Source organism: Podospora pseudoanserina (assembly GCF_035222485.1).
Source record: "Podospora pseudoanserina strain CBS 124.78 chromosome 7 map unlocalized CBS124.78p_7, whole genome shotgun sequence".
In the NCBI taxonomy this organism is placed as follows: domain Eukaryota; kingdom Fungi; phylum Ascomycota; class Sordariomycetes; order Sordariales; family Podosporaceae; genus Podospora; species Podospora pseudoanserina.
In genome coordinates, this window is record NW_026946671.1 from 1752664 (window position 1) to 1780137 (window position 27474).

Genomic DNA, 27474 nt, shown 5'->3' on the forward strand with positions numbered 1-27474 from the left:
TTACATGCTTATTTTGTGGCAGAGCAGCCCCACCGAAATTGGACTTTTCGCCCAGTCAAAGGGATAAAATGTCGGCTCCTTCCGACATCACGGACTCGGCCGTCCTAAAGCCAGTTTGTCCGACCCCAGCGATTTCCGGTGCCTGAAACACATGAATTATGACTGGGTTTTTTCCCCAGTTTTTTTCCTCAAACGTCCCATCGCAGGCCGCCTGAAGCCCTGGTGCCCTGGTACTCAGAATACAGCCTGGTAGCGTTTTGTTGCTGGAGTTGACGAATTGGCCAATGACATCTTTGACAAGGTTTCCGTTTACACACCATCAGTAAACCGCCCAAGTTGGCCTGCAGGTTAAAAGATCGTTTGGCTGGGAGGTTCCTGGAATTACCTAACTGGAACTGCACCTGGTGCATCTGGGCATCAGGTGGCACATGAGGCTCTCACCCAGACTGCTCGATGCAACGCACAACGCCCGACGGAACATGCCATCTCCGAGGAAGTCTGAAGTTGGCAGAGACACGTGGTTTTGGAAGACTTTTAGATGATTTATGTCACGCGGTACTCTGAGGGCCTGTGTTATTTATTTTTACGGATAACCCAGTACCGAGCGTAGATACGATATACGCACTGTCGAGTATTTTAGAGATATCTGAGCATCGCGTCATAGGGCTGGATCTTAGCGCAGAAGCAGAAATGGCGGGGGAAATTAATACCATCCAGGCGAGGGGTTCCCGCACAACTCTTGTTTTTCAGTCTCTTTGCACCACAAACGTCAGCTTGCAGGGGAGCAGCGAGAAATTTGCAGTGGACAAAGGAAAGGGGGACGAATGTTCGACTCGAGCTTGGCTTCTTCGGCCGCTTTCCAAGCACCCGGTGCAAGCTTGGAATATGGGGCAAACAAAGCCAATTCCATGGAACAGAACCTTTGCCGCACACAAAATTTTCCTCGAGGTGGAGCCCCAGGACTTTGGGAAGAGGTCACTGGGTCACCAGGTGACCCTGGATTTTGCCTTGACAGTCTCTCCAGCGGAGCCCAAAGAGCTTGAAGCTTGAAAGCTGGCATCCAGTTTGTGAGCTCATGCAAGCCTTGTGACTAGTAGGTTGGCTTTCAGCATTAGCCCGTGACCTGAAAAGCGTGCCTCCAGCCCCAGTCCACCACTCACTTGCAAGTTGGAAGAAAGGTACGACGGCAGATCGCAGACCTGGAACATGCGGTTGCCATTGTCCTCATTATTCCCTGGAGAGATGGGGCTCTTCGGTAAGCTCGGAGCACTGACATTTGCTCTCCGGATGTCTCACTCAGCACTGATCTCGGCTTCGGCGAGGGCTCGGTATGGATACCGACTGTGATGCTGACTGGCCCGGGCAGTGGAGTGAACTGACATGCGGGATCGACCAGGTGAAGATCCGCCCTGCACATGGAAGAGGTAGTGTAAGGGGTGCTCCAGATCAATGCTTGGTACGAACCACTGTCTGTCTTTTTGCAAGTATTTTTCCACCTAACTTATGTGAGCCCACGTCACCGTCAAAACTCATCAGGCACTCAGAACCGCCGGGGCACACAGCATCAAAACAAGTGCTACCCTGGCTGCGCAATGATGAGAAGCCTTTCCTGGACTCATGCTGTCAAGACCATGTGGACCGGAAGTGGACTACAAGGTGCACACAACAAAGGGGATCGATCGATGGCGGAGCAACAAGGTCCAGCTGGTCGGTTTTGTTCGCGGCCCTGCCGCTCGCTCGGTCGGTGGTGGGCTGTCCAGGTGGAACCCTTTAAGCCCTGGCCATCTATTACACATAATTACTTGATGGAAAAGGCCGGACTGGTCCCCGGGGACATACAAATACTCTGACGAGCCAGCATCCTGCTCTTGCGTCAGACCTCTGAGTAATTGTTGGTAGACTTATAGCCGTGCTCTTTCAAACCATAGACGTTATCCCACCACCCATCTCCACGCTGTTATTCTCATCTTCACACCCTCAAATCCCAACACTGGGTAACCCCAGCTTCACTTTCCAGTCAAGAAAACGAGCCACGGGCACTCGATTACATACCACGCGTCGAAGGATAATCGAATCGAATCAAAAGAAGGCGAACTATCTCTTGTTGACATTTCATGGATATTGGGGACAGGGAAAACCACCGCAACGAGGATTTTCCACGAAAACCAAGGGCGCCACCTCAACACCTAGCAACTGGACCACTTTCAGCAGTTTTGGCTTTCGCAGGTGACACGGCAGCTCTGACACACACACTGCGCGGAGCGCTCAAGCTACCTATCCTCCCGTGACACCTTCCCCGCATTCTCTAGGCCTTTCTAGGCCTCAGCAGAAGCGGCGCATCCAGCAGCAGGCCGCCTGCAGCCGGTAGTAGCCCCGTGCCTGCCCCGAGCCCACCCCGCTATTGGCAGGGGCTTCCCTAACTTGGAAATCAATAATAGAACAGCCAATATGCCACACCGAGTAGCCAACTTCTTCCGGTCGTCGACCCATTCCCTGGAGCACCAAGTTTCAAATTTCACCAAAAAGTCATCCTCGGGTTCCCGGAGACGGGCCTCCCCACCCGGCAGCGGAAGAAGTACGGGCTCAGAGTTAGTGGCCTATACATCTGAAGAGGAGCTTGACGATTCCCATGCTCCGCCCTACGTTCCACGCTTGAAGATGGGCGACTCCCGGACCAGCAGTTTTACCTCGGATTCACACAAAGAAAAGGATCATGGGCACCACCACCGCCTCTCGTTCCCCGGCATGCATTTTGGGCGGTCCAACAAGGAGAGCCATGTACACACCCCCGCCTCGCTGGACTGGAAGCTCGAGTCTCCGCCCATCGTCATGTACGGGAATGCCGAGAACAGCACCGGCGCTCTGCTATCCGGGCAGCTCTTTCTCCACATCAAGGATGAGGCCCTGGAAATCGAATCGTTTACAGCGACGCTCACTATCCGGGTATCGCAAAAGAAGCCTTTTACCAACCACTGTGCCGAGTGCACCAGTCAGTATACCGAGATCAAAAAGTGGTCTATGCTCGAGCACCCCTTGGTGATGATGAGAGGTAGGTGTTGTTTGAGAGGTGGCCTTGCAAATCTCATAGGCTGACACCGTGTCACATTAGGCCAGCATTCGTTCCCATTCTCTGTGCTCATGGAGGGCCATTTACCTGCCAGCATGGAAACTCCTCTCGTCTCGATCTCATACGAGTTCAAAGCCGAAGCCATTCCCAGGAGCAACGGCATCACCCCGGTACCGCCCATCAGGCTCGAAAAGGTGCTCGATGTCAAACGCAGTCTCCCAGCATCCGAGATACCACATCACTCCGTCCGAGTGTTCCCCCCCACCAACATCAAGGCCAGTGCGCACTACCCTCACGTCATACACCCGATTGGAAGCTACACTTTGGCACTTCGACTGGATGGAATCTCTAAGCTCAATCCGAAGGTGAACACGATAGAATACTGGAAACTCAAGAAGCTCACGTGGCGACTGGAGGAAACGATCAAGACGGTAGCACCGGCATGCGGTCGGCACAGTCCCAGATTGGGAGATAGGGAGGAGGGTGCGCAGCCCAAGAAAGGCATCGTTCGTAGCGACACGCGGATCATTGGTGAAAAGACGCTGTTCTCGGGCTGGAAAAGTGACTATACCAGCGCCAATGACGCCAAGGTGGAGCTCGAGCTGGAGTACAGCCTAGGGAAGCACGCCAGGTCTGCCTGTGATACCAAGAGCCAGGATGGGACCGAGGTGAGTCACCAGCTGATGGTGGAGATGGTGGTCTCTCAGGAATGGGCGCCAGTGAACAAGCCCTCTTTGGTCACTCACACCGGGGTTGGACGCATCCTGCGCATGCATTTCGGCACCATTTTGACGGAGCGCGGGGGCATTGGGATCAGCTGGGATAACGAAGCCCCGCCTATTTATCAAGATGTGCCCCCCAGCCCGCCGGCCTATTCTCAAGAAACCAATCTGCACAGCGACGCGTCAATTGCCGAGATGATTGAGCCACTGGATAGCGCTCTGATAGCGGGCCCGGTGCACAGGTTGGTGGTGGAAGAGGAAGGAGGAAGCTCTCGCGGTCATCGGAGGGCAAGTTCTGAAGGGAGGTGAAAAGCCCCTTTCAGCTGGGCCCGGACGTTCCACTGCAGTCAGACTGGTGGGAAACCTCCACCCTATGGTCAACAAGTGTGCATTTTTGAAAAGGGAGACGGCGAGCAATGGGCTTGACAGCGGCGTTTATTTGTTTTGTTTGCATTATACCCCCGGGAACAGCGTCAGCAGCACGCATGGCAGTTCTATCTACAATCTTGCAATTTGGGCGTTTTTTTCTGTTTGGACTTGTTTCAGGGACAAAAAAAAAAGGAAGGAGGAGCGGGGGTGAGAGCAATCGGTCAGTTTGGTGTCTATAGAGCAAGAGTTGTTGCGTTTTCAAAGGGTCTGGCATCTCCTCGGCTGGAGCATTCAAGAAAAGGGCGTTTGGAGGCAAGGAAATTGAAAAAGGGGAAGGGTCTGCATCTGTCATGATTCATGGCCATTATCGAGAGAGTGGGAACAAAGAGATATATATATTGTACATACTCCCACAATGAAAATTATACAACCATAAAGAGTCTATTGCTCTTTTGCTTTTTTTCCAAAATTGATCTATATTAGAGCTGCCCTGGGAATAGAATCAGGATGATGTCAAAGCCATGTAGGTACTTCCAGTTTGCGGGGAGGTGGGGATGGGGAAGTTGGCTTATCGATAAGTCACCTAACCCTTCATGGACGTTTACTCACCTGCCGTTAGCTCAGGTTCGATTGGTGGTGACTCGACGGAGCTTCGACTCAACCGGCGAACCTAGGCCTACATTCCAGCATCTTGGACTCATTGTTTCCCTCTAGACTTATATCCCTCCTCGCGTCTTCTTGCATAAATAGCCAACAGCAGCTGTCTTTGGTATTGCACTGACCCAGCCGGTGTCTTTCTTCTGAGTTGGCATCCGGTGGAGCTTGCTTCCTTGTTGGTGTTCCATCCGTTTGCATCGCCTTCATCTAGGAGCTCAAGAGAGCACCCCGCCACAATCATGAACAGCAAATCTGCAAAACAGTTGCCGCACGAGAAGCGGAAAGGAGAAGCAGCCCTCAGCGACTTCGCCGAGTATGTCGAACAGCAACAAGCGCTACGTTTTCCGCTTTCCAGAGCACCCGCCACCAGCAGTGCTGCCCACCATTCTGCCACAGCCAAGAGTGCCCAGGCCGACGCCGACCATGAGCACCATGACGAGCTCGATGACATTCTCGACAGCCTCGACCTTTCTGACCCAGCGCCGCGCGTGAGGTTACGAGAGTTTCTACTGTCTCCGGAAAGCAGCACGGACGCCCTGGAGGGGCTCTCTGAGATCATACAGAAACGGTTACTGGAGGGCCATGGCGAGACCGTGTTTGATGTGGGCGTGGAGGACAATGGCGACAGCATGAAGCTTACACGAGATGAATGGGACACGGCATACAAACGCGTCATCGACGCCGCAAAGAAGCTCGGGGCAGAGTGTCAGCTCTTGTTGACCAAGAACGTGGGCGGGGAGCTGGATGGAGCTCCCACCAAAGACAAGGATTGCAGCGGCAAAGTGATGGTTCGACAGGCTCCTTCCACCGTCGAGGAGGTCATCGAGACCAGGATAGCAGTGGTGGGAAATGTTGACGCCGGGAAAAGCTCCATGCTGGGCGTGCTGGTCAAAGGCGACCTTGACGATGGAAGGGGCAAGGCGCGAGTCAACCTGTTCCGGCACAAGCACGAAATCGAGACAGGGCGGACATCGTCTGTCGGCATGGAAATTATGGGGTTCGATACCAAGGGCGAAGTTGTAGTGTCCGACACGCCAGGCCGCAAGCTATCGTGGGAGGAGATTGGAAAACGCAGCGCCAAAGTAATCACTTTTAGCGATCTGGCTGGTCATGAACGTTATCTTCGCACCACGGTCTTTGGACTGTTGTCTAGCAGCCCAAACTACTGCCTACTGATGGTGGCAGCGAACAATGGGCTGATCGGCATGAGCAAAGAACATCTTGGCATTGCCCTTGCCCTCAACGTGCCCGTGATGGTTGTCATCACCAAGATAGACATCTGTCCGCCACAGATTCTGGAACAGACGGTCAACCAGATCACAAGGATACTAAAGAGCCCGGGGGCCCGGAAAATACCAATATTCATCAAGAACCGCGAAGAGTGCATCAACACGGCCACCCAGTTTGTGAGCCAGCGTATCTGCCCTATCTTCCAGGTTTCTAATGTGACGGGTGAGAACCTCGACCTGGTCCGATCCTTTCTCAACATTCTGCCACACCACGGCCGCTACGACGCCGAGGCTCCATTCGAGTTCCACGTCAATGACACCTTCAGTGTGCCGCACGTCGGAACGGTAGTAAGTGGCATCGTGAAGTCCGGCGTCATCCACGCAGGCGACGATGTACAAATAGGGCCGGACTCCCTGGGTCGGTTTACCCAGACATCTATCCGTTCGATCGAGAGGAAAAGAATTGGTGTTCCCATGGCATCCGCCGGCCAGTCCGCCTCATTTGCCCTTCGTAGAATACGACGCAAGGATGTGCGGAAAGGGATGGTTGTTCTCGCCAAGTTGGACGGCGCCCCCCCAAAAGTCTATCGCGAGTTTGTTGCTGAAGGTAAGCCGCATATTCCACCCCCGCGGTACCTAGGAAAATGTCGGACTCTCATGCTAAATCAGTCTAGTCCTCATCCTGTCACACGCCACGACGATCAAAACCAAGTACCAGGCCATGTTGCATGTCGGACCTGTTTCGCAAACTTGTGCCATCATTGACGTTGATCGCCCCTTTATACGAACTGGTGACCGAGCTACAGTCGCGTTTCGCTTTGTGCAACGGCCCGAGTATCTTGCGCCGGGAGATCGGTTACTTTTCCGCGAGGGCAGAACAAAAGGTCTGGGGATCGTCAAGAGTGTTGGGTATGATCCGTCTCAGCCTTTGATGGCCAAACAGGGAGACGAGAGTACTGCCCCCCTTCCACAAACAGCAACAGAGGAGAGTAAAGGAGCTAAGGTGATGGCCGACGCATGATCTGTCTGTTTGAAAGTCCCCTCCCCACTAGGGCTGTACATCAGCACCCTTGATTGTTTTGTTGAGAACAGATAGAATACCGGGGACGATGCAGCGAAATCGAGCATTTTCAGGAGCGCTGGAAGTTCGGGCAGGCCCCATGTGATGGGTGACTTTTCATCTTGGTTTTACATTTGTTTCTTAAATATATTCGTGTCTTTTTTTCTTTTGCCTTTATAGTTGTCATTATTCTTCAGACGAAACGGTGGCTCGCACCAAGCCGCAATCTCTGAAGGTCCCTTTGACGACCCTTTTTGGAAGGAGTGTACTCCTCTGTTGTAGCTAACCAGTAATGGACCTTCCCATACACTCCATTGCCAGACCCATGTGATCAGGTCTTGATTCGGATGGGCCAAAAGCAGCCAAGAGCGCGTTCTCGTTGGCACCTCCAGCGAACAGTTCGGCGATGGGATCCAGGGCTAAGGCTAAATGCTCATCTGTTCAGAAACCTGGTCGGGTAGCATGAGCAATAATGGCACTGAGTGTAGGCTTGATCGTCAAGTGCTTCATGGTTGGACGCGCTGAAGGCATGGATATTGCCACTTTCAGTGAATCCGTGACTGAGGGGAGATGAGCACAACGCTATCACCTGCATGGAATGTTAGTCGGGGTCCACAGACCTGATGAGATGGATCTAAAAGTACTAACCTCTGACAAAAAGCATCTCGGATTTCCGGCTGATAGTCTGTATACATCGAAGGGCACATTTTAGCCGCAGTTCTTGACATGGCATCCAACAGGTAGGTGGCCCCCACTATGATGGACTTTTCACTGACCTTGACTTCTTCGTCGTTCTCCTCGTCTTCAACCACGTATATCGTCTCCTCCACATCCCCCAAGACGAGGTTACAATGGCTGTCGTAAGCCTACATAGGTAGGTTAGTCGCAGAAAAAGGCCAGGAGGCGCTGGGAAGTGCTGGCAGTGTTGAGAAAGGAAGGCAAGCTTACGTGGAGCCGACCCTTGAGCTCACGGTCTCCCCTCAGCTTCACAAACACAACCTCGTCGAGCAGCAGGCGGACGAGATCGAGGGGCTCCGAAACGGAAGGCGCCTCCTCTGCAACATCGGCCATTTTGAGGGGTTGTTTTTGGACCGAAGCTTAGTGTGCAAGGATTAAGAGAATGAAGTTGCCGTCGTTCTGTTGTTGTGGTGGTGGTTGTAAATCGTTGTTTTGAATGTGGTTGTTTGTCGTCGTCAGTTAGCAGTTCAGACAGCAACTCATCCCAGCCTGGTTGGTGACTGCCGAGTGAGCGAGCGATGGGAGTGAGTTGAGTGGGTGCACGCTGGAGTCCGTTGCGATGGATCTGCCGGCTGACACCGCCTGCCATGCTGGGGTTCGTGAACCATGGTGGACAGGGGGGGGGGCCTATAAGTGGGGCATTTGACAGGAGCTCTTTTGACATCCAAGTTGGGTTCTCATTTTCATGGGGTTTCGACATACATTCTGCCCGAGAGTGGCAGTCTTGAGAAATCTGGGTCACGTAGTAGAGAAATTATGATATTATTACAAGTTCAACTACGCTGTATGTGCTTCCTTGGCTAGTCCAGGGACTGGCAGCCATCACCTTATTTTCTCTTGATCTTTTCCAGCCGGAGATCATTGATGTACATGTACCTGCTCAGAGTGATCCAGCCGTAACGGAACCACACCATCTGACTCTTGTGCGCCGTAGTCATGGCTTTCCACGCCGTTGTGAAGCTACCATGACCAGCCAAACCATTGAGAAACACGAGCCCACCGGGGTGCTTTTTATCCCTCTTGCCGGCACCAATTGCCCAGCTCAGTAGGGTAGGGAGGACGTCGAGAAAAGCAGAGTATTTGCGGGCTATTGGGACGGTTGTCAAAGTATAAAGATCGACGGGGGATGCCCATCCCCCCTTGCCCGCCACGAGGGCACCGACAAACTCTTTGGCGCCATGATACAGCGAGATATGGTTGGGATGGCTTGACACACCACCGGCGTCAAAGGTAATGAGCACATCTATGGAGGCTGTGGGGGGCGATGAGGCACCCTTTGACTTGTTCAATTGAGGCGCAAAGGCAGAAACAAGGAGGTCCGAGATCTTGCCCGCATCCCAGGTCGTGGTCATGCTGTCGCGGAACTCGGGCTTCTCGACCACAAAAACATCACTGGTGGACCGCAAGCCGAGGACCACACCAGATTTGGCCAGCTCTTTCTTTCGGGTCTCCCCCAAGCCATCCGCATCACCTGTGTCAAGAAAAGAATATCAGTACTTGTGCGAGAACCGGGGAGCTCTGGCGAAGTACGCACCGCTACTCAAGCAGAGAATCTTGACATGATTGCCAATTTCAGGCCGCGTAAGGGCGAGAACTGTGGGGGCAAAGAACATGGCCTCATCGTCCGGGTGCGCAATCAGAAGACAAATGCTCTTGTTCTCCAACTTTGGAAACCGCGTCGAGACCACAGAGGCGGTGTATATGTAAAGTGACGGGAGCACGACAGCCAATACGGCGAAGATGGTGAGCAACTCCATCTTGATTTGCCCCAGCTCGACGGCGATATCGTCCCCAATCGTTCGTCTTGTCGAAATCGGGCGCACAGTCAGGCAGGGGCCGAAAAGCGAAGCGGTTCAAAAGGAGGCGGGTCGGAAATTTCTTGGGCTGTTACTGCAAGGGACAACCGGTCCGAGAGAAACAATGTTTTCGTGGAAGATGCATCAGGCGCCACTTTTGCGATTGGCAAGGTTCCCCTGGTCCTCATCAAGTTCAGTGGACCTGCGGATAATGAAGCTCACATCACGTCGTTACCAAGCCCTGTCCCGTAAAAAGGAACCACAGAAGCCTTGTGTAGGTATGCCGTACTCAAAGTTGGAGAATAGAGAGCTATGGCTATGAAAAGACTCATCTCTGTTTTTACCGGCCAGAAGGGTTTGATGCGTGCACAGGGAGCTGCCCCTCCATTCGCTCGTGGTCCCCCACTACGGCGGCGCAGCAACAAGAGCTCCAGTGGAGCTGCAGCCAAGCTTCTGGGAAGTGATTGCTGTATTTAATTGATATGTACTAGCGCCGCGAAACACGCTCGCGCGTTCTTTGCTTCTCGTCTTTCTTCTCCCTGGACCTCGACGACAATGGCAAGACAACGGAAAGATCCCGTCACCAAGGTCAGACTCAGGCAACCTGACCGATCGGGTCCCAAGGAGAAGACGCTGCTGGAGATTGCCCAGGAGAGGAATCTCTTTGCCGAGGCCGAGAAGCGACAAAATGCGCTGAGGAAGAAAACCGGAGAGTCCGGGACTGTTGATGGGAGCAGCAGCAGCGAGGATGACGAAGAGGACGACGAAGAGGATGAGGAGAAAGGCTTGTCTCCGACCGCCGAGCGCATTCTCGAGACGATGCTCTGGGCTTTATGTCTGTCAATGCTGCACTTTACACTCGATGTGCTGGTCCAGCACCAGTATTCGGCTGACCGTGTGGTATGGCCCACGGTCTGGACGAGGTTCTTCCAGGCTCTTCTTGGTATGTGTGCCATTTCTTTCTCTTGCCACCCGGATCGGCCGCGCTGACGCAGTTCACCATCCAGTCTTCGGATTACTGGTTTATACCCTCCACCCTCACCCATCGAAACCGACGCTCGTACCTGGCCTACCCTTGCGATATCAGTCGGTCCTGAGGCAGTCCGTCTTTTTCGTTTGCAGCATATGCGCCGGCTGCTACATGATTCATATTACGAATATGTTCGGGTATCTGGCAATCATGAAGCAGGCGCCGTCTCTCGGGTGTCTCTGGGTGTGGTCCGTGATCGAACTCGAACTCCCCTGGGCTGTTCTCAGCCTTGTTGGAGCCGGGGGTTTTCTGTGGCTCAACGGCTATGACATCAAATGAACCTCAAGGGAGGCGCTCGTGTGTGGGGCTGGGGACCAGTTTGGGGTGAGCACTTGAGAGAAGGAGGGGGAAGGGGGTTCTTGCAGCTTCAAGGTGTGGTGGGATATCTAGGGCCAATCGTGTAGGTATGGACGCACGCATGTCACCCGAAGGTACCTCGTCCCGAAAATCACTTCCTGCTTCTCTCCCCGCCCGACTGGTGCTGCGCAACCTCCTGTCCACTCTGGTATCGGGTGGCTGGAGGGATGTGATGGGTGCATGCGGCTTGGGCGTTTGGAAAACGTCCCTCGCGGCTGCGGTGCAAGCGCCACGTCGGTCACCGCACCGGACAGGGAGACTGGAACAGCATTACCACTCTTTTCGGAATGTCTCACGTTAGTTAGCGTTAGCTCGGGTGCGGCCGTTGAGCGGTATGTAGTTGAGCTGGCCGGTCAACAAGCCCGGCGTGACTTCTTTGTCAAAACCGCATGCAGTTGAAAAACATGCCATGAGACATTTCCCTCATTTCCCCAACTGGAGGTCCAGGCCCGATGGAAGGTCCATGTACCCAGGACCTGCCCTCTTCTCGACGGAAGCAACAATGGCAAAGACAACAACACCATGCATCGGACTGCAGCCGGCGGCGTTTCTGCCCGCCAAGGAAACCTGCTGCCTCCGTCGCGCTTGCAGTCTCTTCCACTGACGATCGCGGTTCGAGGAAGAGTTTAAAGCTGGCCGGTCCTGCTCTGTCCACGCCATGGCCCGTCTGTCTGGTTGTCCCTCGACCTGCCTCACCAACGCTAACATTACTCAGACTCGACACTCTCAACACTGTTATATTCAGCCTTATACCCACGCTTGGTATTCTGCCGTTTTGCTCCTCGTCAGCCTTATCCGAGCATCGTTACGGACGCCGTCAAATACCCCTTCCCCTTATTGGCCACCCTGACGATGATGCGGCTGTCCACGTTGCTCTCCCTCTCTGTCGGGCTGCTCCACTCAGGTGGGCAAGCCGCACCAGCCGACACCAGCAGACTGGCGTCCAGGGTACCTAACGGCGTGATCATTGAGCACTGCACTGTTCCCGGTACCGTGGCCCTCACGTTCGATGACGGTCCCTTCAGCTACACCGGCCATGTCCTGGACCTCTTGGACGCGTACGGTGCCAAGGCTACGTTCTTCGTCAACGGGGAGAACTGGTCTCACGGAATCGATGACCCCTCGACTACGTGGCCCAGCATCCTGAAACGCATGGTTGCCTCTGGTCATCAGATTGCATCTCACACTTGGTCTCATCAAGACCTGACGTACGCCAGCTGGGAGCAGCGAAGATACCAGATGCAGCAACTCGAGACATCCCTTCGAAATGTGATTGGCAAGGTCCCAACTTACATGAGACCGCCTTACGCCAACTGTGGAGGCGATTGCCTCCCCGATATTGAGAGCTTGGGGTATCACGTGGTCAACTTCGACGTCGACACCAAGGACTACCTTCACAACTCGCCAGGCACCATCCAGGCGGCGATAGATACTTTCTCGTGGGCGGTAAACTCTGGCGGCCAGTCATCATACCTGGTGCTCAGCCATGATGTACATCAAACTACCGCCGAAATCCTCACTCCCGCCATGTTGGAAATTATTCGGGAGAACGGATTGAGGGCTGTCACGGTTGGCGAGTGTTTGGGTGACCCGGCAAGCAACTGGTACCGCTACTAGCGGGCGGATGACGATTGATGACGCTATGAGCCAGGATATCTCAATGAGCGACGATCAAGATATGACGGGCAGGTGGCGGTAATGATGATGCTTATAACGGTTGTTTGGTCCTGGGATCGGATTTCTGAATCACATACTGTTGGTGGAATATGGTCTGCACAAAAGGGAACTTACCCTCTGTTCCTGGTGATTGACCGAAGCTTGGGGGGTTGGCATTGCTCTTCTTTAATCATTTATCTGTATCGCATAACTAATAGTCCTAGTCGCCTACGGGTTGCTAATCCTACACTATAATATACTTTATATCGACATGTGTGCTGCATTTCCATACATGGCTTTGATTTGGAACCATCCTAGAGGTTGTCAAGCAGATGTTTAATTTCCCTGGCCACAAATTCCGGGTCGTCCTTTTGTATAAAATGCCCGCATCCGCTGGCAACCTTCACTGTATTGGAATTTCCCGGGGTGTGGACAAGACGAAGGAGGCCATCATTATAACGAGACCACGTTGGGTTCATAAAAGTGTTGATAACTTGCTTCGGGACAGCCATGGTGCCCTAGCAGAATTGAGGCACGGTGTTGTCAGTAGGAGAGTTAAACCACAACGGATGATTGCTCGGCTCAGGAACTGTTTACTCACTTTCTCACACTGCTCAGCGAACTGATCCCAGTCATGCCCGACGACGGTCAACAGCGGGGCCTTCTCGCTGGGCTTCTCATCTCCCGGCGCAGCTATAAGAGGGAGTGAGGGTCTGTCGGAAAAGGGCAACATCTCGGCCAGTTTTCTTCGGTCAAAATGTTCAGGGTTGGGAACCGTCGGGTGGAAGAATTTGCGAAACTGTGAACGTGTGTATCGCAATTCTTGCGGGGAGACGCCTTTGGGCAAGGAGCCTGGGTCGAAGCCAGCGTCGTCGGGATCTGGGAAGATGGAGACGAAATCTGTGTTGGCTATCATCGAATCCAGGAAGAGGTATGCCGATATCTGTGTTTGGTCTGCATGTGCGTGGGCGTAGAGGCGTGCCAGGGGGCAGCCAATGGAGTTACAGACAAACACCAGACGGGTTGACTCCAGGTTTGGGAGGTGAGGTGACGAGCTGGTGAATTGTGTTAGGAGCTGGTGGAGATCGGAGACGATGTCATGAGCGTCATGGCTGTAGGGGATGGTATTGGGGCCATCGGTTGGGTCGTGGTCCGAGTCTCCTTGGCCATAACGATCATAGGTTAATATCGTTGGAGGGTGCTGATTGTTGTCGGAGAAACTGGAGAGAAGGTGAGATATGGCCGGCGACCAGGCCCTACGTGACAGAACCAGGCCATTAAGAAAGACTACCAGGACGTCTGAGAGGTTGCGACTGGTACTTGGTGAATGGGCGGAGAAGACAGATGCCCTGAGAGACGCACTTGGTTTGGTGGTGAGGGTGATGGTGATGTCTTCCATTGGGTAGCCACTAATTATGTGATGGTGTGATTAGAGGAAACCAGAATAAATAAGGTTTAGTGGAAACGGCAAAGCATTGGGTCTATTCTTCCGAGCTATGAATATAGTTAGAAAAGAGCTTGATACCAGTTTGGGGGGTATGAGGAGATCTGAATGACGTTTCAGCGGGGTATCTAGAGTCTTCAACCTCACTTTAGGCTGCACATAAAACTCGTATGAAGGTTTATCACACTGGAATACCGCGGGGCCTTGATGCCGTCAACCATGCCCTTAATATTGCCTCCCATCAGCCCAACAAAACAACAGCATGGATTGCGGAGGCAAAACAATGAACTGAATGCCAAGTATCCAGCCACGTCTTAAGTCATTCAGTAGCCTCCGCATTACTCCACTGCATCCTGCTCCACGAAAACCCATACCTGTAATTACTACACACGTAGCCAAGCCCTAGCAGCCAATTACGTCTTGTTTGATTACCTCTTTTATCTACATCGACTTCAAACGTCGAGCTTTGCATCCTACCACCGCCATTTTCGCAGGGGGTTTCACCAACCTATCTATCTAACCTTGTCTATTGTCATTCAGTTCATCTATCACACAGTGACCATGAAAATTACAACAGTAGGAATCACCATCTTAAATGATCAGATCCTTTCTCTAACGACTTGTACACAGCTTTATGTCTATCCCATAAAGGCCCTTCGCGGCATCAAACTCAAATCAGCCCGAATCGGGCCCCAAGGCATTGCTCACGACCGGACTTTCATGCTCTTCCAGGTTTCTGAACCTGATGGGGAGCTCAAGAAAATGCAGGTCGATTCCCATCCACAATGCGCTCTTTTTGAACAAGAGCTCTCGGGTGGTAACATTTCAGTTCGATATCACGACCCAGAAAATCAAGACCAAGATGAGCAGCCGCTCGTGATCCCACTCACCGTCAACACTGCCACCCTCGCTAAAATAAACGTCAATCTTCATGGCAGCGCACCATCATCGGCCTACTCGATGGGATCACCCTATGAAGACTGGTTCTCTGCCCGGTTTGGCTTTCCTATTAGACTGGTCTACATTGGTGATGGGAAGAGGGCTGTACTGGGTGATACCCTCCCTCCTAAGCAGCATCAACAAACCACTCAGAATGGCAAGGGCGGTTGGCTATCATCCCTAACGTCCTATGTCACCGAAAGGGGTCAGGAGGGGAAGCCATGGATTACCTTCACTGATGTCGCACCTTTACTTGTGACATCCGAGTCGTCCCTACATGATGTCAGCGCTCGGCTGCCTGCTGATGAACCCATGCCCATGTATAAGTTTCGTCCCAACATCGTGGTCGATGGGCAGGGTGAAGAAGCCTGGGCGGAGGACTTGTGGGCTGAATTGACCTTCAACAACAAGCACAAGCTGCTCCTCACCGGGAACTGCGTGCGATGCGTGAGCATAAATGTTGATTATGAAACTGGCAAGCCCGCTGTGGGAGAGCTGGGGAGTGTTTTGAAGAAGTTGATGAAAGACAGACGAGTGGATACTGGGTCCAAGTGGTCGCCTGTTTTTGGCCGATATGCTTTCCCTGCTGTAATGCAAGACAGCCAGGGTGCGAGTTTCGAGCTGAGGGTTGGGGATGAAGTGGAGGTCACCAGGAGAAACGCGGAGCGAACTGTTTGGGATTGGCCTGGGCTATAACTTATAACTGGTGTGAGAGGCTTCTATATTTCAAGGTATAACTGCAATATATTCCCGGGGAAGCGATGGTGGTATAATGAACTATGAAATATGAGTAGCCATATTCAAGCCATCCTCGTTGTCGAAGCTTGACATATTCCGCCTGCGGAAGAAATACTGGGTGACGAGATTTGCCTCGGCGGTGGCACTGATTCAAACCGTTGCTTGGAGCTTGGAATGGAGGGCGTGGGATACTCGATGGTGATGCCTGCCGGGCGAACCTCAGCGGCGACGCGATCTATCCTGTCGTATGGATAGACTTCAGGCTTAGGGTTGTTGGATCCAGGGCTGAAGAATCCCACGTCGGGATTGAAGTCGATTTTTATGCTTTGCAGTGGTATCTTACGGGCAATCGCGGCAAGAGCAAGCCCTCGCAACCAATCCTCATCGGCTTGGTCAAATTTGGAGATGCCTTCTGAGCATCGCTGGTCAACCCCAGCTCATTGCCAACAGAACTTTCGCAAACGCGGGGCTAGCAGCTTCAAGTAGGTAACAGAGCCCACCACGTTGTCCCTACTCCACGGGTCTGCGCCCACCCAATGCACCATAGTGTTCCAGCGTGAGAGAAAGAGGTCCTCCAGCAGGGGAAAGTCAGTCACGTCAAAGCTACCAAGCGCGCCTGTTAAGTAGGATATCTCGATTGAGCGAAGCGTTTCTTTGTGATGGGAGAGCAGGACGTGCATAACAGTCAAGTCAAAGGCTCGATGCCTGCGAAGCCCAGTGTTGTGGAAACCAGTGCGGGAATGAAAAGTGCTCGAGCTCCCTGAAAACAAGTAGAAAACGCTGTAGGTTGTCAGGGCTGTCTTCAAAGCAGCTGAGAGTAATGGAAGTGATGGCCGAGGAGCTCCGGTGGCTCTGTATGTGGGTCTGGTCAGCCTGATTTGTATCTCTACAGGACAAAAAGAATACGAAGACGAGGTCTTGCCTTGAATACGCTTAAGGGGAACTGTGGGTATGTCCGCGCAACACTGTACAGTTCGAGGACTTTGAGACTGGGCATGCCGTTGATCATCTGGCAGACCGGCACAAGGCGGAGCGCATCTCCATGCTAATATACAACGACTCGAGGGCTGGCATCGCCATCGTAACTGTGCGGAGGATAGCCCAAACTCATCTGGATGCCGATTCAACACAGTGAAATGGAGTTGCGTCGTGTTCGGGCATGAGTTTACCAGAGCCATGGCGTTGTTGAGATTGAACCTGGTCGAAAAGACGCCATCATTTTCCTGAACTACCAACTGCAGTTTTCGGCAGTATTGGCCCAATGTTGGATTGTTGCGAAGGCTGGAAACTAAGTGCTTGATTGCCCTGGGCTTTCTGATGTAGTCTTGAGACCAGACGCTGTTTCGCCCAAAGCTGATGCTGAGGGTTCGATAAAAGAACGGCGTTATGATACGCCTAAAACGGCGACACACTGCCAACAGGGCCACGGCATCTCGATATTTATCAGCATGGTTTAGATGGCCACCACCAAACCGACCATAGTGGCGCAGTTCGTGAGTTGCCAACTCGAGGATCACCACCAGAAGCTCGTCTGGTAGACTGATAAGCCCTATGCTGAGCACTCCATTCTGAACAGATGTAGCGGGGGTTTGGGGGGGCCTGACAATAATGAGTCGACCAGCTTCAGATCGACCTAGAAGAGCATCGCGACCGGGTCCACGTCCAGCAAGATGTCGGCATGGAGCCACCATTCTTGCTTGTCTGTTGCTCTTCCGTTCTTGGAGATGGTGTCCGAGTTGTTCTCAGAAGAAGCACGCTGAGAGAGAAGATATCATCAGTATTGCTGTTTGCTGCCTGTTCTGCCTGTTGTCAATGCGTGGCTGGGTCTGGTCTGGAAACAGGGAAGATTTACACGTTAGGTATTGGACATCACCAAAAGGGACACAGTGCAACGAACCCCTGTACCCCTGAGCCCTTTTCGCACTCAGTGGATCTGTGCGCGCAGTGGCGGGACCCCACATCGAATTGCCGTGGGGACAGCCCCCTAAAACGTGGTGAACAGAAGAGCGTTGCTTGAAGGCGAAACAGCTATTGACCGAACCTCTCTTTTACCTTGCCCAACACCAACACCATATATTTCACCATTTTGTCTCATCATCATGGCTGTTGAGCAAGTGGAAGAGCCGCTGTGTAAAGCAATCCGAACCTCGGACGACAAGCCATGCACGGTGCCAGCCATTGAGATTTCCAACGGCAACCTCTTTTGCAAACTCCACGCAAAGCAATGCTATGGCTTATATATGGGTTACCAAGAGACATACCAATGAGTTCATGACGCTTGCGGAAAAGAAATCCTCATTTTTAAGGGATACCAAGGCCTCTCTCAACACCATGTCGTTTGAAGGCATCCAGTCTCTGGAAGAACTGACCCAGGTCTATGAGTACCTGTTTAACCAGTTCGTCCTGATAGGGAAAGCCATCAGGGCCCGAGAACTGCACCACAAACATTTTTACTCCAGGACATGGACTACGGCCACAAGGCTTTTCTAGACAAGCTCGTCAACACTCGCTACTCGATCCAAAAGACACTGGAGAACCTCGAAAAGCGCACCGCTGAGCTTTCGTACGAAAAGGAAAAGTGGTACAATTGGGTTCGGGATGCTCAGGATGACCAAGACAAGAACCGGGGGAAGGAGCAGAAGAAGAGGTTCAAACAGGAGCACGCCCTGTTTCAACGCCACAAGCGCGAGTTGGAGGTCCGCCTTGCTGCTGCCAGGGCCAAGGAAGAGGAACGGAGCCAGGCTGCGTATTTGGAAGAGATTTTGACCGAACGCATGGCTGCCTCTGCATCCGAGGATAGTGAAGACTCTTCGTGGGATCCTATCGAGGATGTAGTGGAGAACACCCGAGGACAGTACTTGGATCTCATACGCCATTTCCTGTGGCTTGAGCCCCCTATCGTGGAGAACAAAGAGGAGGAAGTATGCGTTTATCCCACTCCTGCGGGAGCTCCCAGTGTGGACGGCGGTGCGGAAGCCGCGATTGAGAAGGACGATCAGATGACAGCAGCCGAAAAGAAGAAGGCTAGGAAGCGGGCAAAGAAAAAGTCGTCAAAGACGGCAGCAGCAGCACAGAACCAGGAAGCTGGCAGTTCGGTCGCGACAGGAAAATCCCAGCCACAGCCAGACAAGAGCAAGATAGAGAGCAAAGAGGACGTGAGAAAGCGGCTCAAGGAGGGCGTTGAAAAAGACTACAGCCATATCAATGGACCAATGCTCATGGGCACCGCGCAAAACCCGGCCAAGCTGGCCAAAAGAACAGCCCCTGTCAAAGACGAGGATATTGTCAAACTCATTGCTGACATCACCGAGATTAAGGAGCTTCTGTTTTGTCGCCAGGTCATGTCACGCTCTGCGCTTCTCCCAGCTGCACTCAAAGCCAATAGTTTGGAGGAATTCCTCGCCGATCCTTCCATCTCCGACTCTGATTTCTTAGATCTCTGCATCCAGGTGGAACAGCCTAATCTGCAAGCCCTTCGAGATGCCTGTGCCGATTTTGTGCGGGGGGATGAGCCAGACAAAGACGAAGATGACGAGGATGGTGAGGACGACAAGTACGGCTCAGTCGCAGAATATATTCGCCATCATTATCGCCACGGGGCTCTCGAAGACCTGTATTGCGAAGCCCTCAGCAGCATGTCCCGCAGAGTCCTTCGGGGCTCGGACAAACTCTTTGAAGACATTGCCGAGGACGAAAAACCCAAAGACAAGAGAATGAAGGTACAGATTTGGGGCTGAAACATTTGGAACCACGCCAGGCAGCACAGCATGGCTCGAAATGGCTGGTTACACTTCTCCATCATGGCCAAGGACTGCGAATTTCCAAAGGCCATTTCACTTTGCCGCAACTGAGATGAGTTCTTTGAGCTCAACTGTCTGGCCTTGTGGCAGTGTTTCCCTGCCAGCAAATGAACCGGATGGAGCGGAAACTTCCTCATCGAAGAGCTAACGCAACTTGTTCGTATCCCCGCAGCTACCTGCCGCCCCTTGCGCCCCAAACAATGCCTGCTAACCACCTAAACTCACATCGTAGGGATTCGTGCCATTCTTCATAGACCTGACAGCACAGCAGGAGACGACATACAACCAGCTTGGTACCACCCGTCGGAAAGTACTTCGAAAGCAAAGTCTTGTTATGGAGGCGCGCAACTTCATATGTGCTCACATGAAACGCAACGATCCTGTCAGTCGGCGATTCATTCAGTACGCCCTCATGCGTCCTGGCGAACATTTCATTCTTGTTTGAGATGGCAAGACCGGTCGCATTGGCGTCGCGCCTGAAGAGTACAACCGCTGGATCGTCCAATCGAGGTCGGGAGTGGGCGTTAGGCCTGGCGAGGGCTATGGCCGTCATGGGAACGATGGATGGGACCTCGAGCTTGAGGTAGATGCCATGTCCTTTGAGCTTACTAGGATGCAGTGCCAGTGGAAGTTCAGCTTTTCCGAATACTACGAGATTTATATCTGGGACTTCGCCCCAGGAAACAGCCTTAGCAAGATGTATAAGTACATCAAGGAGGTGAGTTCCCAGGCCCCTCGACACAGCCGACTCCCCCGATGCTAACCGTCTGCACAGTGCTTGAGCAAGGCCCATCGTATCAGGGGTAACCGTGACAAGTACAAACACATGAAGCCCGTCATGGAGACCCTTACTCGCGAGCCAGACACCATGCGCGTTCGTCAGATTCAGCCTGGAGAAAATGTCAAGAGTTTGTACGATGAGCTTGCCGGACCTGATGCGCAGTTCTATGTTCGGACCAACCTGGGAAAGATGATCAGGACATGCCAGGACGTTCCACCTGGGTGCTCCCCGTACGAGTACTACAACGATACTGACGCTGCGGAAGATGCAATCCTCTTTGAGGAAGAACAGCTGGAAGGTGTGCAGAACATACCGTTTGTTGAAATATCAAACCCGGTCCAGCAACTGGAGTCCACTCATATGCCCTTGAGCATGCTGAACCACAAAGCCAATCAGCTGACGGGCGAAATGCCTGATGCTTTGGAAGAGATTCTCGGCATCAGCCGGAAGAAGTTGGTGGAGAAGAAAGGCAACACGCCGTATGCTCCTGGGTCCGAAGAGTTCCCCTTGAGGCCCCGCCCATCTGGCAGCAACAGCACGATATCATCACCGAGACACCTCTCACATCTTTCCGCCCCAAGCTGCTTACGTCCCTGGATTTTTCTTCAATCAAACTCAAATTCAGCATGGCAGAACTCGAGGAAACGGCCTGTGCACAGGAGACCATGGAGCGAGATAGATCCTACAGTATGCACGCCATCGTCTACAGCTCTTCACGGCACCATTACATTTGCTAAATCTGGCTCTCCCTACCTTAGTCTTCAAGGATACGTTCCATATCGGTGACCTCGAACCCAGGGTACAAGATCGATACAAAGAGTCGATGAAGCTCATAACTGGTCTGCAGAAATACCAATCACCTCATCCTCGTCGCCATGAAGAATGGACATGGTTCTGCATAGAGATCCTCAACTGTCTCAATTTGAAGATATACTACGATGTCTACGTACGAGATCCCGCCAACCTTTGGCCTCACCGCTACATTCTACAGGACATCGTACACGCATTCATGACCATGGGCTTGTTTTTCCCAAACGTAGAGGTAACGTCCATTGTACAAGAACACCTTGGATCCAGGGAGGGACAGGCTTTCAGGAACAGCAAGATCCTCGATCCAGAAGCTCGTCGTCAAGTGAGACCAGACGCGCGTACAAGAACCAGTTGTGCTTATCGGCCAAGGAAGTTCTGGGCTGGGTGGGAAAATAAAGTCTATACAGGAGATGACCTGTACATTGACAAATTCCCATTTGATTGGAACATGGCCATCCGGCCCATCATCGCAAAGCGTAAGTTTTCCACCTTGTTTCTTTAGCCCGGCTTGCGGTCGTCTTGCTCACATGGCTCAATGTACAGTTTACCGAGCCGGCATGATTGGACCCGCGTGCGTCGAGCCTCGCCCAGATGTGGTCCCTGGATTCGCGACAGCAAACACGGAGCAGCACCGGCCAGATAAGCTCGATCTCTTCATCACGTACAGCAACACGGACGAGTTTGTCCAAGGCATGCCCCCATCGTTCATCGACTACTGAGACTGGCCAGAGCTGCTGCCGGCCGCAAAAAGGTTTGCAGCGATCTGCAAGACGATGACACCACGGTTTGTCCTACTTCGCCTCTGGTCAGCTCCCCATTTCTACCCTCTCATGATGTTGCTGCCCATGCGACAGGCCGTTTCATTTTTAGATCCTGTGAGGCGAGCTTGGGAATGTAAGTTTATTCCAAAGGACATGCCCATGAGCGAATGGAGTGTACACAACACAACGGTGTTGCGGCTCGGGTTCCTTCGTGAGCAAATGATGGGTCTCGGACCCGGTTTCCAAGACGCTGGTGGACAAATCCAGAGGCCGTTTATGGGCCGAAACGAAGTACAGCGCCAAAGACAAATTCAGTCATGGCCATTCTGAACTGGATGACAAGACCTTGCGCCGGGGCGATCTGATTTTGGTCATGGGAGGCGATGAGAAGGTCTTGCTCAAATGGTGCACTGCTGTCACTTTTGCCATGCAGACCAAACCGTGGCTGCGCGAAGTTGACCTGTGGAAGAGCTTCATCAACATGGACTTGGCGTTCTTGGAGAGCCTAGACTCACACTGGCTGGAATGACTATGCTCGAAGCTTGATGTATGTTTGGGTATCAACTTGTGTGTTCCGTGCTTGGGATAGCCCTCAAGCCTTTTGAAATATCAACAGCAGGCTCTTCTTCGTACTGTTTGAAAAACGCACGTATGTATGTCATAGGTCCTCATGAATACGAAGCATGAGTCATTCTGCAACAACGGAATATCAACAGATAAATGTTTTGATGGTCTCAAATCCCCTTTTCTTTTATATACCAACCCACAACCCCCTCTAGTGTGTCAGGTCTTCTTCCAAACACTAATATGGAAACTCGGCCCCCCACAAGCCTCAAACACATTTTTTTGACCAGGACATTGAGCGTTGCAGCCCCAATCCGGCGCCCTCTTGAGTTTGTCGGCCGTTGACCCACAGAAGCACCGCCTTCCATTCGTAGTACCAAAGTATTGATAGATCCTATCTGTGCACTTATCTGCACAGATCTGGTTCGTCAGGTTTTCTTTGTCGTACTGGACATAGTCCGAGAGGACGCGATCAGAGTTGTCGTAATAGCAACCAAAGTAGGACCAGCCGGGGACGCTAACTTGAATCGTTTCGGTTAGACTTGCGGAGATGGGCAGAAGTGGTTGCTGTTGTTCTTGTGGGTGGGAGGTGCTCGTGTTGACTTGGGTATTAATAACTGATGGAAGCGTTCTTTCTAACTGAATTACTTTGTGCCCCAGCAGCCCGGCTACTACAACCAAGCAGGCTGTAACGAAGGCGAGGGAGAATGTCAAGATGGCGATAGGGAGGTCAAGACCGAGGACTTGTCTCTTCTTCTGAACTGTCGAGTGTGGCCGCGGTGGTAAGCTGCCGTCGTGGCGGTAAACAACGCCTTCGTCATCTTCGAGGTAATGTTTTTGATCTGGTTTCGCCCGCCATGGGTGCTGACCCGCACCCATGGAGCTTTGGTGATGGCAGCTATAAACCTCTGGGAGGGCATTCCCGTGGTTCTTTTCTCGGTTTGGAATTGGGAGATTTGATTCGAACTTGTAGTTATGTTAATTGGGAGCTGGGATTTCACGGCGAAAGGGGAGAAAGGGCCGAGACTTACATCGTTCATGTTTACTGTTGATTCGCCTGGGAGGCAGGTCTGGAGCTGGGAAGAAGCGAGCGGTAGAAAAAGGTAGGACAAGCTTTGTTAAAAAGCCAGGTCTTGATTCTGAGATGCCTCACTCATACATGGATATCAAGACACTAGTCCCGATCAGCAACCCAGCCCCTGAGCTGACATTGATGCTGGCCCCCAACTCACCAAATCATCACACTCCTTCGGACTTATATTTAGTTAGCCTCGCATTCCTGATCCTTCCGCTCTATCAGATCGCAGGCGGAGCGCAAGCCTCAACTCTTCAACCTTTCCCAATCGAATTATTTCGCTATCTTGATTGGATTGTCCAACGCAGCGAGAATATGCTGCGCCATCACCAGACGCCAGTTCATGTGATCGAGGCCTGGATGAGATTCCTGACAATGGCTCCATCCCAGCTCTAAATTCCAGTCGCCCCAAAACAGAAGAACCATGAGTGGGCAAATTCGAGGGTTCAAAGTAATTCAAGTTGAAAAAGAACCCGGAACCACAGTCGCGGGTCGCCGTTGGGGGCAACCAGCAAGCCGTTTTGGCTTAGGCCACTCGCCTGAGCCATTCAAAAGAAAACCTTTTTTTTGACTGCCTTGGCTTGCTTGTCTTGCAAGCGAGTGGCCTCCAGTTGATTGATGAGCATATGGAGGCCGCAGCTAAAGAGGATCTGCATCCTGTTCAGCTACGGGGTCGACAGTATTGACGGCAGGAGAACTATGGCTTTGGTGAGCATCCATGATCGACAGGCAGCAGAAAGTAGAGTTGATGGCCGGCCGAGTCAGTCAAGGTAGCCAACCCTGATGCAAGTAACTATAGAATGTCTCGAGGAACATTGCTTAGGTAGACTGGGTACCTAAGCATCTAGCCAAGACCAAATATGGACATTGGAGAGTGCCGCGTTGACAAGCCTCTTAACTGAATCGTTCTCGATGGCTCTGAACAAGAAATTCCGGGTCATCTAAAGACCTCCTGAACAAACCGCTGCACCCAGTCAGCGATTTTTGTCGAGTATAAGACCTTTCCGAACTCGGCGGCGTCTCCCTCGCAAAGAGATTCGGCAAGCGTCGGAATTAACAACGCAGAAACTCTCGCCCAGCCAACGCTACGATCCTTTCCTTTCCTAGAGGAAGAATTCTTCAGCGGTGGACTATCGCCACTTACGAATTGCTTGCTACCTTCTTGCTGGCCTCCCACACTTTCCAGCTACCGAAAAGTAAGATTCCAGCCACGATTCCGGGAAAAAAGGGGGGTGAAACCCTTTTGGTAGGGGCACAAGGAGGACCTCGCCACCACTGGCTGTGGTTTGGGGTGCAATCGCGACGTCATCATGGCAGCAGTCAGGGGTCATGGTGTAGTAGGAGACCCAGAGGTCTGCCCTACAACCAAACGGATGGAATACAAGGGAAGACATGCGGTGATGTGTGGGAGATGAAGCCGGTTGGCTGCCGAAACGCCCGCTGCACCGAGAGTCTGAAGCCGAGACTAACCTTACCTAATGCCCTTGTGCTTAAGGGACCTGCCTACGGAGAGGAGGGCAAGTACGGAAGGCCGGATTTATACAGGATGGGGCCGACCCACTGCCAACGCCGACAGCGCACCGGTTTTCTGGGTGGGAGCACCGTCCGGGACAGCCCGAGAACGGGTACCTGCTCCGTGCTTCACCTCCCGAGTCTGGCCTTTTCAGAGACCAACCAATCAGTTCGAGATGCCCTAGTATCTCCTGAAGAACGAGGGAATGGGGCGGCGGACATATGGTAGACTGCACTTCTGATATATAGGTTGTGGCGACATCTGGGACATGTTTAGCCGAGTGACAGTATTGAGGCGGCATACCAATCCCTCTCGCTGGGAGAATTAGTTTACCTACCATGGGCCTCTGACGAAGGACCCCCATATGTTGTACATTATGTGTGCGCAACCAATATCGGGCCATCCCACCCACTCTTGATGTGCCCAGTGGGATCTTATGCATCACAGTTGGCCGTCACCCACGCAAATTACGTGCAGCGGCTGGAGATTGTAGCTTCTTCGGGACAGGGTCTCGACTAGCAGATCACGGGGTCATTTTTGGGAAGGTAATTATCTGCTGGTTCAGGAACGAGGTCCATACCTATCAATGCCCACTTAGCGTTGATACAAAACAGGCCTGGTAGAATCACCAAGCTGCCGGCCATTCCTTAGCCCACAAGAGCACGATGACTACAGGACTGCTGCTGCGGGAATTTGGAGAGACGGCAAGTCGAAAATGTGGTGGATTGGGCTACTCATGCAACCGGCGATGCAACTGCAGCTGGTTCGCATGCAAAGAGACGACGAATCAGCAGTTGGACGTTGCTGAATCCTGCAGTAGCATCGTGGAACCCTCCTCGCTTCCGTGCCTCCGTCTACTGTACACCTGACCTTTTTGCTTTTCTTGAGGGAAGCCAGTCGTCCCACGGCACGGTAGGGCTCTTGGAAAAAGAGCCGCAGCTCAATCATGGTCGTTTATATTGACGGCCATCTGGCTCATGTGTGGATTCGGGGTAGAGTTGGGGATGCAATCTGGATCAAGTGGACCAAGATATCCGCCATCGTCATGGTTCTCGTTCGCTTCGGGGGCTTTTCATATCGGGTGGTGCGGCCCCAAGGGTAACGCGGCTGTCACCGAGAGAGTCAACAGACATCTACAGGATGTTCCCCAACGACGATAGAGGTGTGTGCCTTGGGGATCTGGACATACATGATTGTACAGCTGGTGTGGTTGAGATAGACAGCCCATGCTATGGGTGAAGTGAAGCCGCTCTGAGAGACTTTGGGCGTTCCAAGTCACTCGTGGGCTTGTGATCCACTGTCACTGTGTGGGGAAGAATGGAGTTGCTGCCAAGGCAAACCACCGACGCTTAGACCATCTATCTGTGAAGGTGGCTGGGAGCTGATTGAGCTGAAGGGTGAGAGTTGGGTACACCTGGTGACTTACCATGGGCATGGGCTGTTGGAGATAGCAGAGCCGTTGTAATATCAATCGATATGCCCTAAGCGTTTACCTCATTCATCTGTGTTGGAGGCACACAGATTGCAGGACTTCTTGAGGTTGGGGAAAATTGGAGGAGGGTACCCCTCCACGCCAAGCTCCTTTGGTAGGTGGGCGGGAGCTTTACCTTACCTACCCCTCCATCAAGGGGACGTTGGTCCTTTGGCGGGGTAGATTCTGCTTGAGCTGTGTCCTATCACTATCTGGCCAGTGCTCGCATTGTTGGTCGCTGATGGCTGGCTCAGACCTACGTACTATTGTACTCGCCGTACTCTTCATCTTTGGAGCAAGGCACTATGGTTCCAGAGCTCTTTAGGTGCGCCAACGAGGGCCGCTGAGTTCGCGATGCCGAGGTCTGTCCGGTTCTCAACTCTCAAAGCTCTCCTGGCCAAGACCAACCAACGATATTCTTCCGTAGGAGCCCTAGTGAATGCACCCAACTGATGCTTGATTGGCTGTTTCATTTCGTCGGGAGCGTGCTAGACCTCCAGACTTCAGCCTGCGTGCCTGCGTGCCTGCTTTGATTATCTATTAGTATGTGCTTGGGTCAGGCAGCACCCCACGGTTTGTCAACCTCTGACCATGATCGGGCTGGTAAAGCTTCCGAAAACAGCCACCGCTCCGTGGTCTGGCGTGTGTTTGTTTCGTGGGTTGGGCAGTGTCGCATCGCCGGTAGGGTCGATCGACCTAAGCCGCGGATATCCCAGCCAAACTGGGCTGGACATGCATGGAGGCAAAGAGCCACGGACGGCATTGGATGGCAGGGACTGCTTAATGCCTGGCCTGGTCTGTCCGAACACGATTCATGTCATCAGTTTTACTTTTTAGCATTGTACGGACTGCTGGTTTTGTCCGCTCAGGAGGACTGGAGCAGAACACAAATCTGAG

The 27474-nt window shown here is 52.6% G+C and overlaps 10 protein-coding genes across 10 annotated transcripts; 6 read left to right on the forward strand and 4 right to left on the reverse strand.

Moving 5' to 3' along the window:
* Positions 1–113: 113 nt before the first annotated feature.
* Positions 114–4653, forward strand: LDB19 (Endocytosis regulator). Its single transcript, XM_062949819.1, has 2 exons — positions 114–3049; positions 3110–4653. The coding sequence occupies exons 1-2, from the start codon at positions 2449–2451 to the stop codon at positions 4096–4098; spliced, it is 1590 nt and encodes a 529-aa protein (XP_062796838.1). The 5' UTR covers positions 114–2448; the 3' UTR covers positions 4099–4653.
* A 133-nt stretch (positions 4654–4786) lies between these two features.
* Positions 4787–7224, forward strand: QC764_701540 (uncharacterized protein). Its single transcript, XM_062949818.1, has 2 exons — positions 4787–6651; positions 6719–7224. Exons 1-2 carry the CDS (start codon positions 5055–5057, stop codon positions 7063–7065), a joined length of 1944 nt encoding a protein of 647 aa, XP_062796839.1. The 5' UTR covers positions 4787–5054; the 3' UTR covers positions 7066–7224.
* Positions 7225–7226: 2 nt separating this feature from the next.
* Positions 7227–8481, reverse strand: LSM3 (U4/U6-U5 snRNP complex subunit lsm3). The gene is made up of 4 exons (XM_062949817.1): positions 8053–8481; positions 7881–7970; positions 7753–7789; positions 7227–7693 (listed from the first exon to the last, which is right to left on the reverse strand). Exons 1-4 carry the CDS (start codon positions 8173–8175, stop codon positions 7650–7652), a joined length of 294 nt encoding a protein of 97 aa, XP_062796840.1. The 5' UTR covers positions 8176–8481; the 3' UTR covers positions 7227–7649.
* Positions 8482–8541: 60 nt separating this feature from the next.
* Positions 8542–11321, reverse strand: GPI12 (N-acetylglucosaminyl-phosphatidylinositol de-N-acetylase). The gene is made up of 2 exons (XM_062949816.1): positions 9377–11321; positions 8542–9313 (listed from the first exon to the last, which is right to left on the reverse strand). The coding sequence occupies exons 1-2, from the start codon at positions 9597–9599 to the stop codon at positions 8670–8672; spliced, it is 867 nt and encodes a 288-aa protein (XP_062796841.1). The 5' UTR covers positions 9600–11321; the 3' UTR covers positions 8542–8669.
* On the forward strand, positions 10095–10947 carry QC764_701510 (uncharacterized protein; the record flags this gene model as incomplete). The annotated part of the gene is made up of 2 exons (XM_062949815.1): positions 10095–10581; positions 10646–10947. Exons 1-2 carry the CDS (start codon positions 10194–10196, stop codon positions 10945–10947), a joined length of 690 nt encoding a protein of 229 aa, XP_062796842.1. The 5' UTR covers positions 10095–10193.
* A 487-nt stretch (positions 11322–11808) lies between the features above and the next one.
* QC764_701490 (uncharacterized protein) lies at positions 11809–14407 on the reverse strand. Its single transcript, XM_062949813.1, has 2 exons — positions 13283–14407; positions 11809–13199 (listed from the first exon to the last, which is right to left on the reverse strand). Exons 1-2 carry the CDS (start codon positions 14078–14080, stop codon positions 12996–12998), a joined length of 1002 nt encoding a protein of 333 aa, XP_062796843.1. The 5' UTR covers positions 14081–14407; the 3' UTR covers positions 11809–12995.
* On the forward strand, positions 11878–12642 carry QC764_701500 (uncharacterized protein; the record flags this gene model as incomplete). Its single annotated transcript, XM_062949814.1, has 1 exon — positions 11878–12642. The coding sequence occupies one exon, from the start codon at positions 11878–11880 to the stop codon at positions 12640–12642; it is 765 nt and encodes a 254-aa protein (XP_062796844.1).
* QC764_701480 (uncharacterized protein) lies at positions 14284–15933 on the forward strand. The gene is made up of 2 exons (XM_062949812.1): positions 14284–14701; positions 14756–15933. Exons 1-2 carry the CDS (start codon positions 14687–14689, stop codon positions 15758–15760), a joined length of 1020 nt encoding a protein of 339 aa, XP_062796845.1. The 5' UTR covers positions 14284–14686; the 3' UTR covers positions 15761–15933.
* Positions 15934–17844: 1911 nt separating this feature from the next.
* QC764_0107270 (uncharacterized protein) lies at positions 17845–22657 on the forward strand. Its single transcript, XM_062941126.1, is given in 7 exon segments — positions 17845–19758; positions 19835–20185; positions 20283–20320; positions 20390–20720; positions 20735–21070; positions 21142–21669; positions 21737–22657. The coding sequence occupies 3 exon segments, from the start codon at positions 21010–21012 to the stop codon at positions 21910–21912; spliced, it is 765 nt and encodes a 254-aa protein (XP_062796846.1). The 5' UTR covers positions 17845–19758; positions 19835–20185; positions 20283–20320; positions 20390–20720; positions 20735–21009; the 3' UTR covers positions 21913–22657.
* Positions 22658–22737: 80 nt separating this feature from the next.
* Positions 22738–23558, reverse strand: QC764_701470 (uncharacterized protein; the record flags this gene model as incomplete). The annotated part of the gene is made up of 2 exons (XM_062949811.1): positions 22738–23484; positions 23550–23558. 2 exons carry the CDS (start codon positions 23556–23558, stop codon positions 22738–22740), a joined length of 756 nt encoding a protein of 251 aa, XP_062796847.1.
* Positions 23559–27474: the final 3916 nt, after the last annotated feature.

Bases quoted from the DNA above. Each gene is read 5' to 3' on its own strand.
- LDB19 (XM_062949819.1), top strand. From the start codon at position 2,449: ATGCCACACCGAGTAGCCAACTTCTTCCGGTCGTCGACCCATTCCCTG. The intron at 3,050-3,109 runs GTAGGTGTTGTT...GTGTCACATTAG, and splicing joins CCCCTTGGTGATGATGAGAG to GCCAGCATTCGTTCCCATTC.
- LSM3 (XM_062949817.1), bottom strand. From the start codon at position 8,175: ATGGCCGATGTTGCAGAGGAGGCGCCTTCCGTTTCGGAGCCCCTCGAT. The intron at 7,790-7,880 runs GTCAGTGAAAAG...CGATGTATACAG, and splicing joins AGAACGACGAAGAAGTCAAG to ACTATCAGCCGGAAATCCGA. The intron at 7,694-7,752 runs GTTAGTACTTTT...CATTCCATGCAG, and splicing joins CGAGATGCTTTTTGTCAGAG to GTGATAGCGTTGTGCTCATC.
- QC764_701490 (XM_062949813.1), bottom strand. From the start codon at position 14,080: ATGGAAGACATCACCATCACCCTCACCACCAAACCAAGTGCGTCTCTC. The intron at 13,200-13,282 runs GTGAGTAAACAG...CAATTCTGCTAG, and splicing joins TCGCTGAGCAGTGTGAGAAA to GGCACCATGGCTGTCCCGAA.
- QC764_0107270 (XM_062941126.1), top strand. From the start codon at position 21,010: ATGGCAGAACTCGAGGAAACGGCCTGTGCACAGGAGACCATGGAGCGA. The intron at 21,071-21,141 runs GTATGCACGCCA...TCCCTACCTTAG, and splicing joins GGAGCGAGATAGATCCTACA to TCTTCAAGGATACGTTCCAT. The intron at 21,670-21,736 runs GTAAGTTTTCCA...CTCAATGTACAG, and splicing joins CCGGCCCATCATCGCAAAGC to TTTACCGAGCCGGCATGATT.
- QC764_701540 (XM_062949818.1), top strand. From the start codon at position 5,055: ATGAACAGCAAATCTGCAAAACAGTTGCCGCACGAGAAGCGGAAAGGA. The intron at 6,652-6,718 runs GTAAGCCGCATA...AAATCAGTCTAG, and splicing joins TCGCGAGTTTGTTGCTGAAG to TCCTCATCCTGTCACACGCC.
- GPI12 (XM_062949816.1), bottom strand. From the start codon at position 9,599: ATGGAGTTGCTCACCATCTTCGCCGTATTGGCTGTCGTGCTCCCGTCA. The intron at 9,314-9,376 runs GTGCGTACTTCG...TTCTTGACACAG, and splicing joins GATTCTCTGCTTGAGTAGCG to GTGATGCGGATGGCTTGGGG.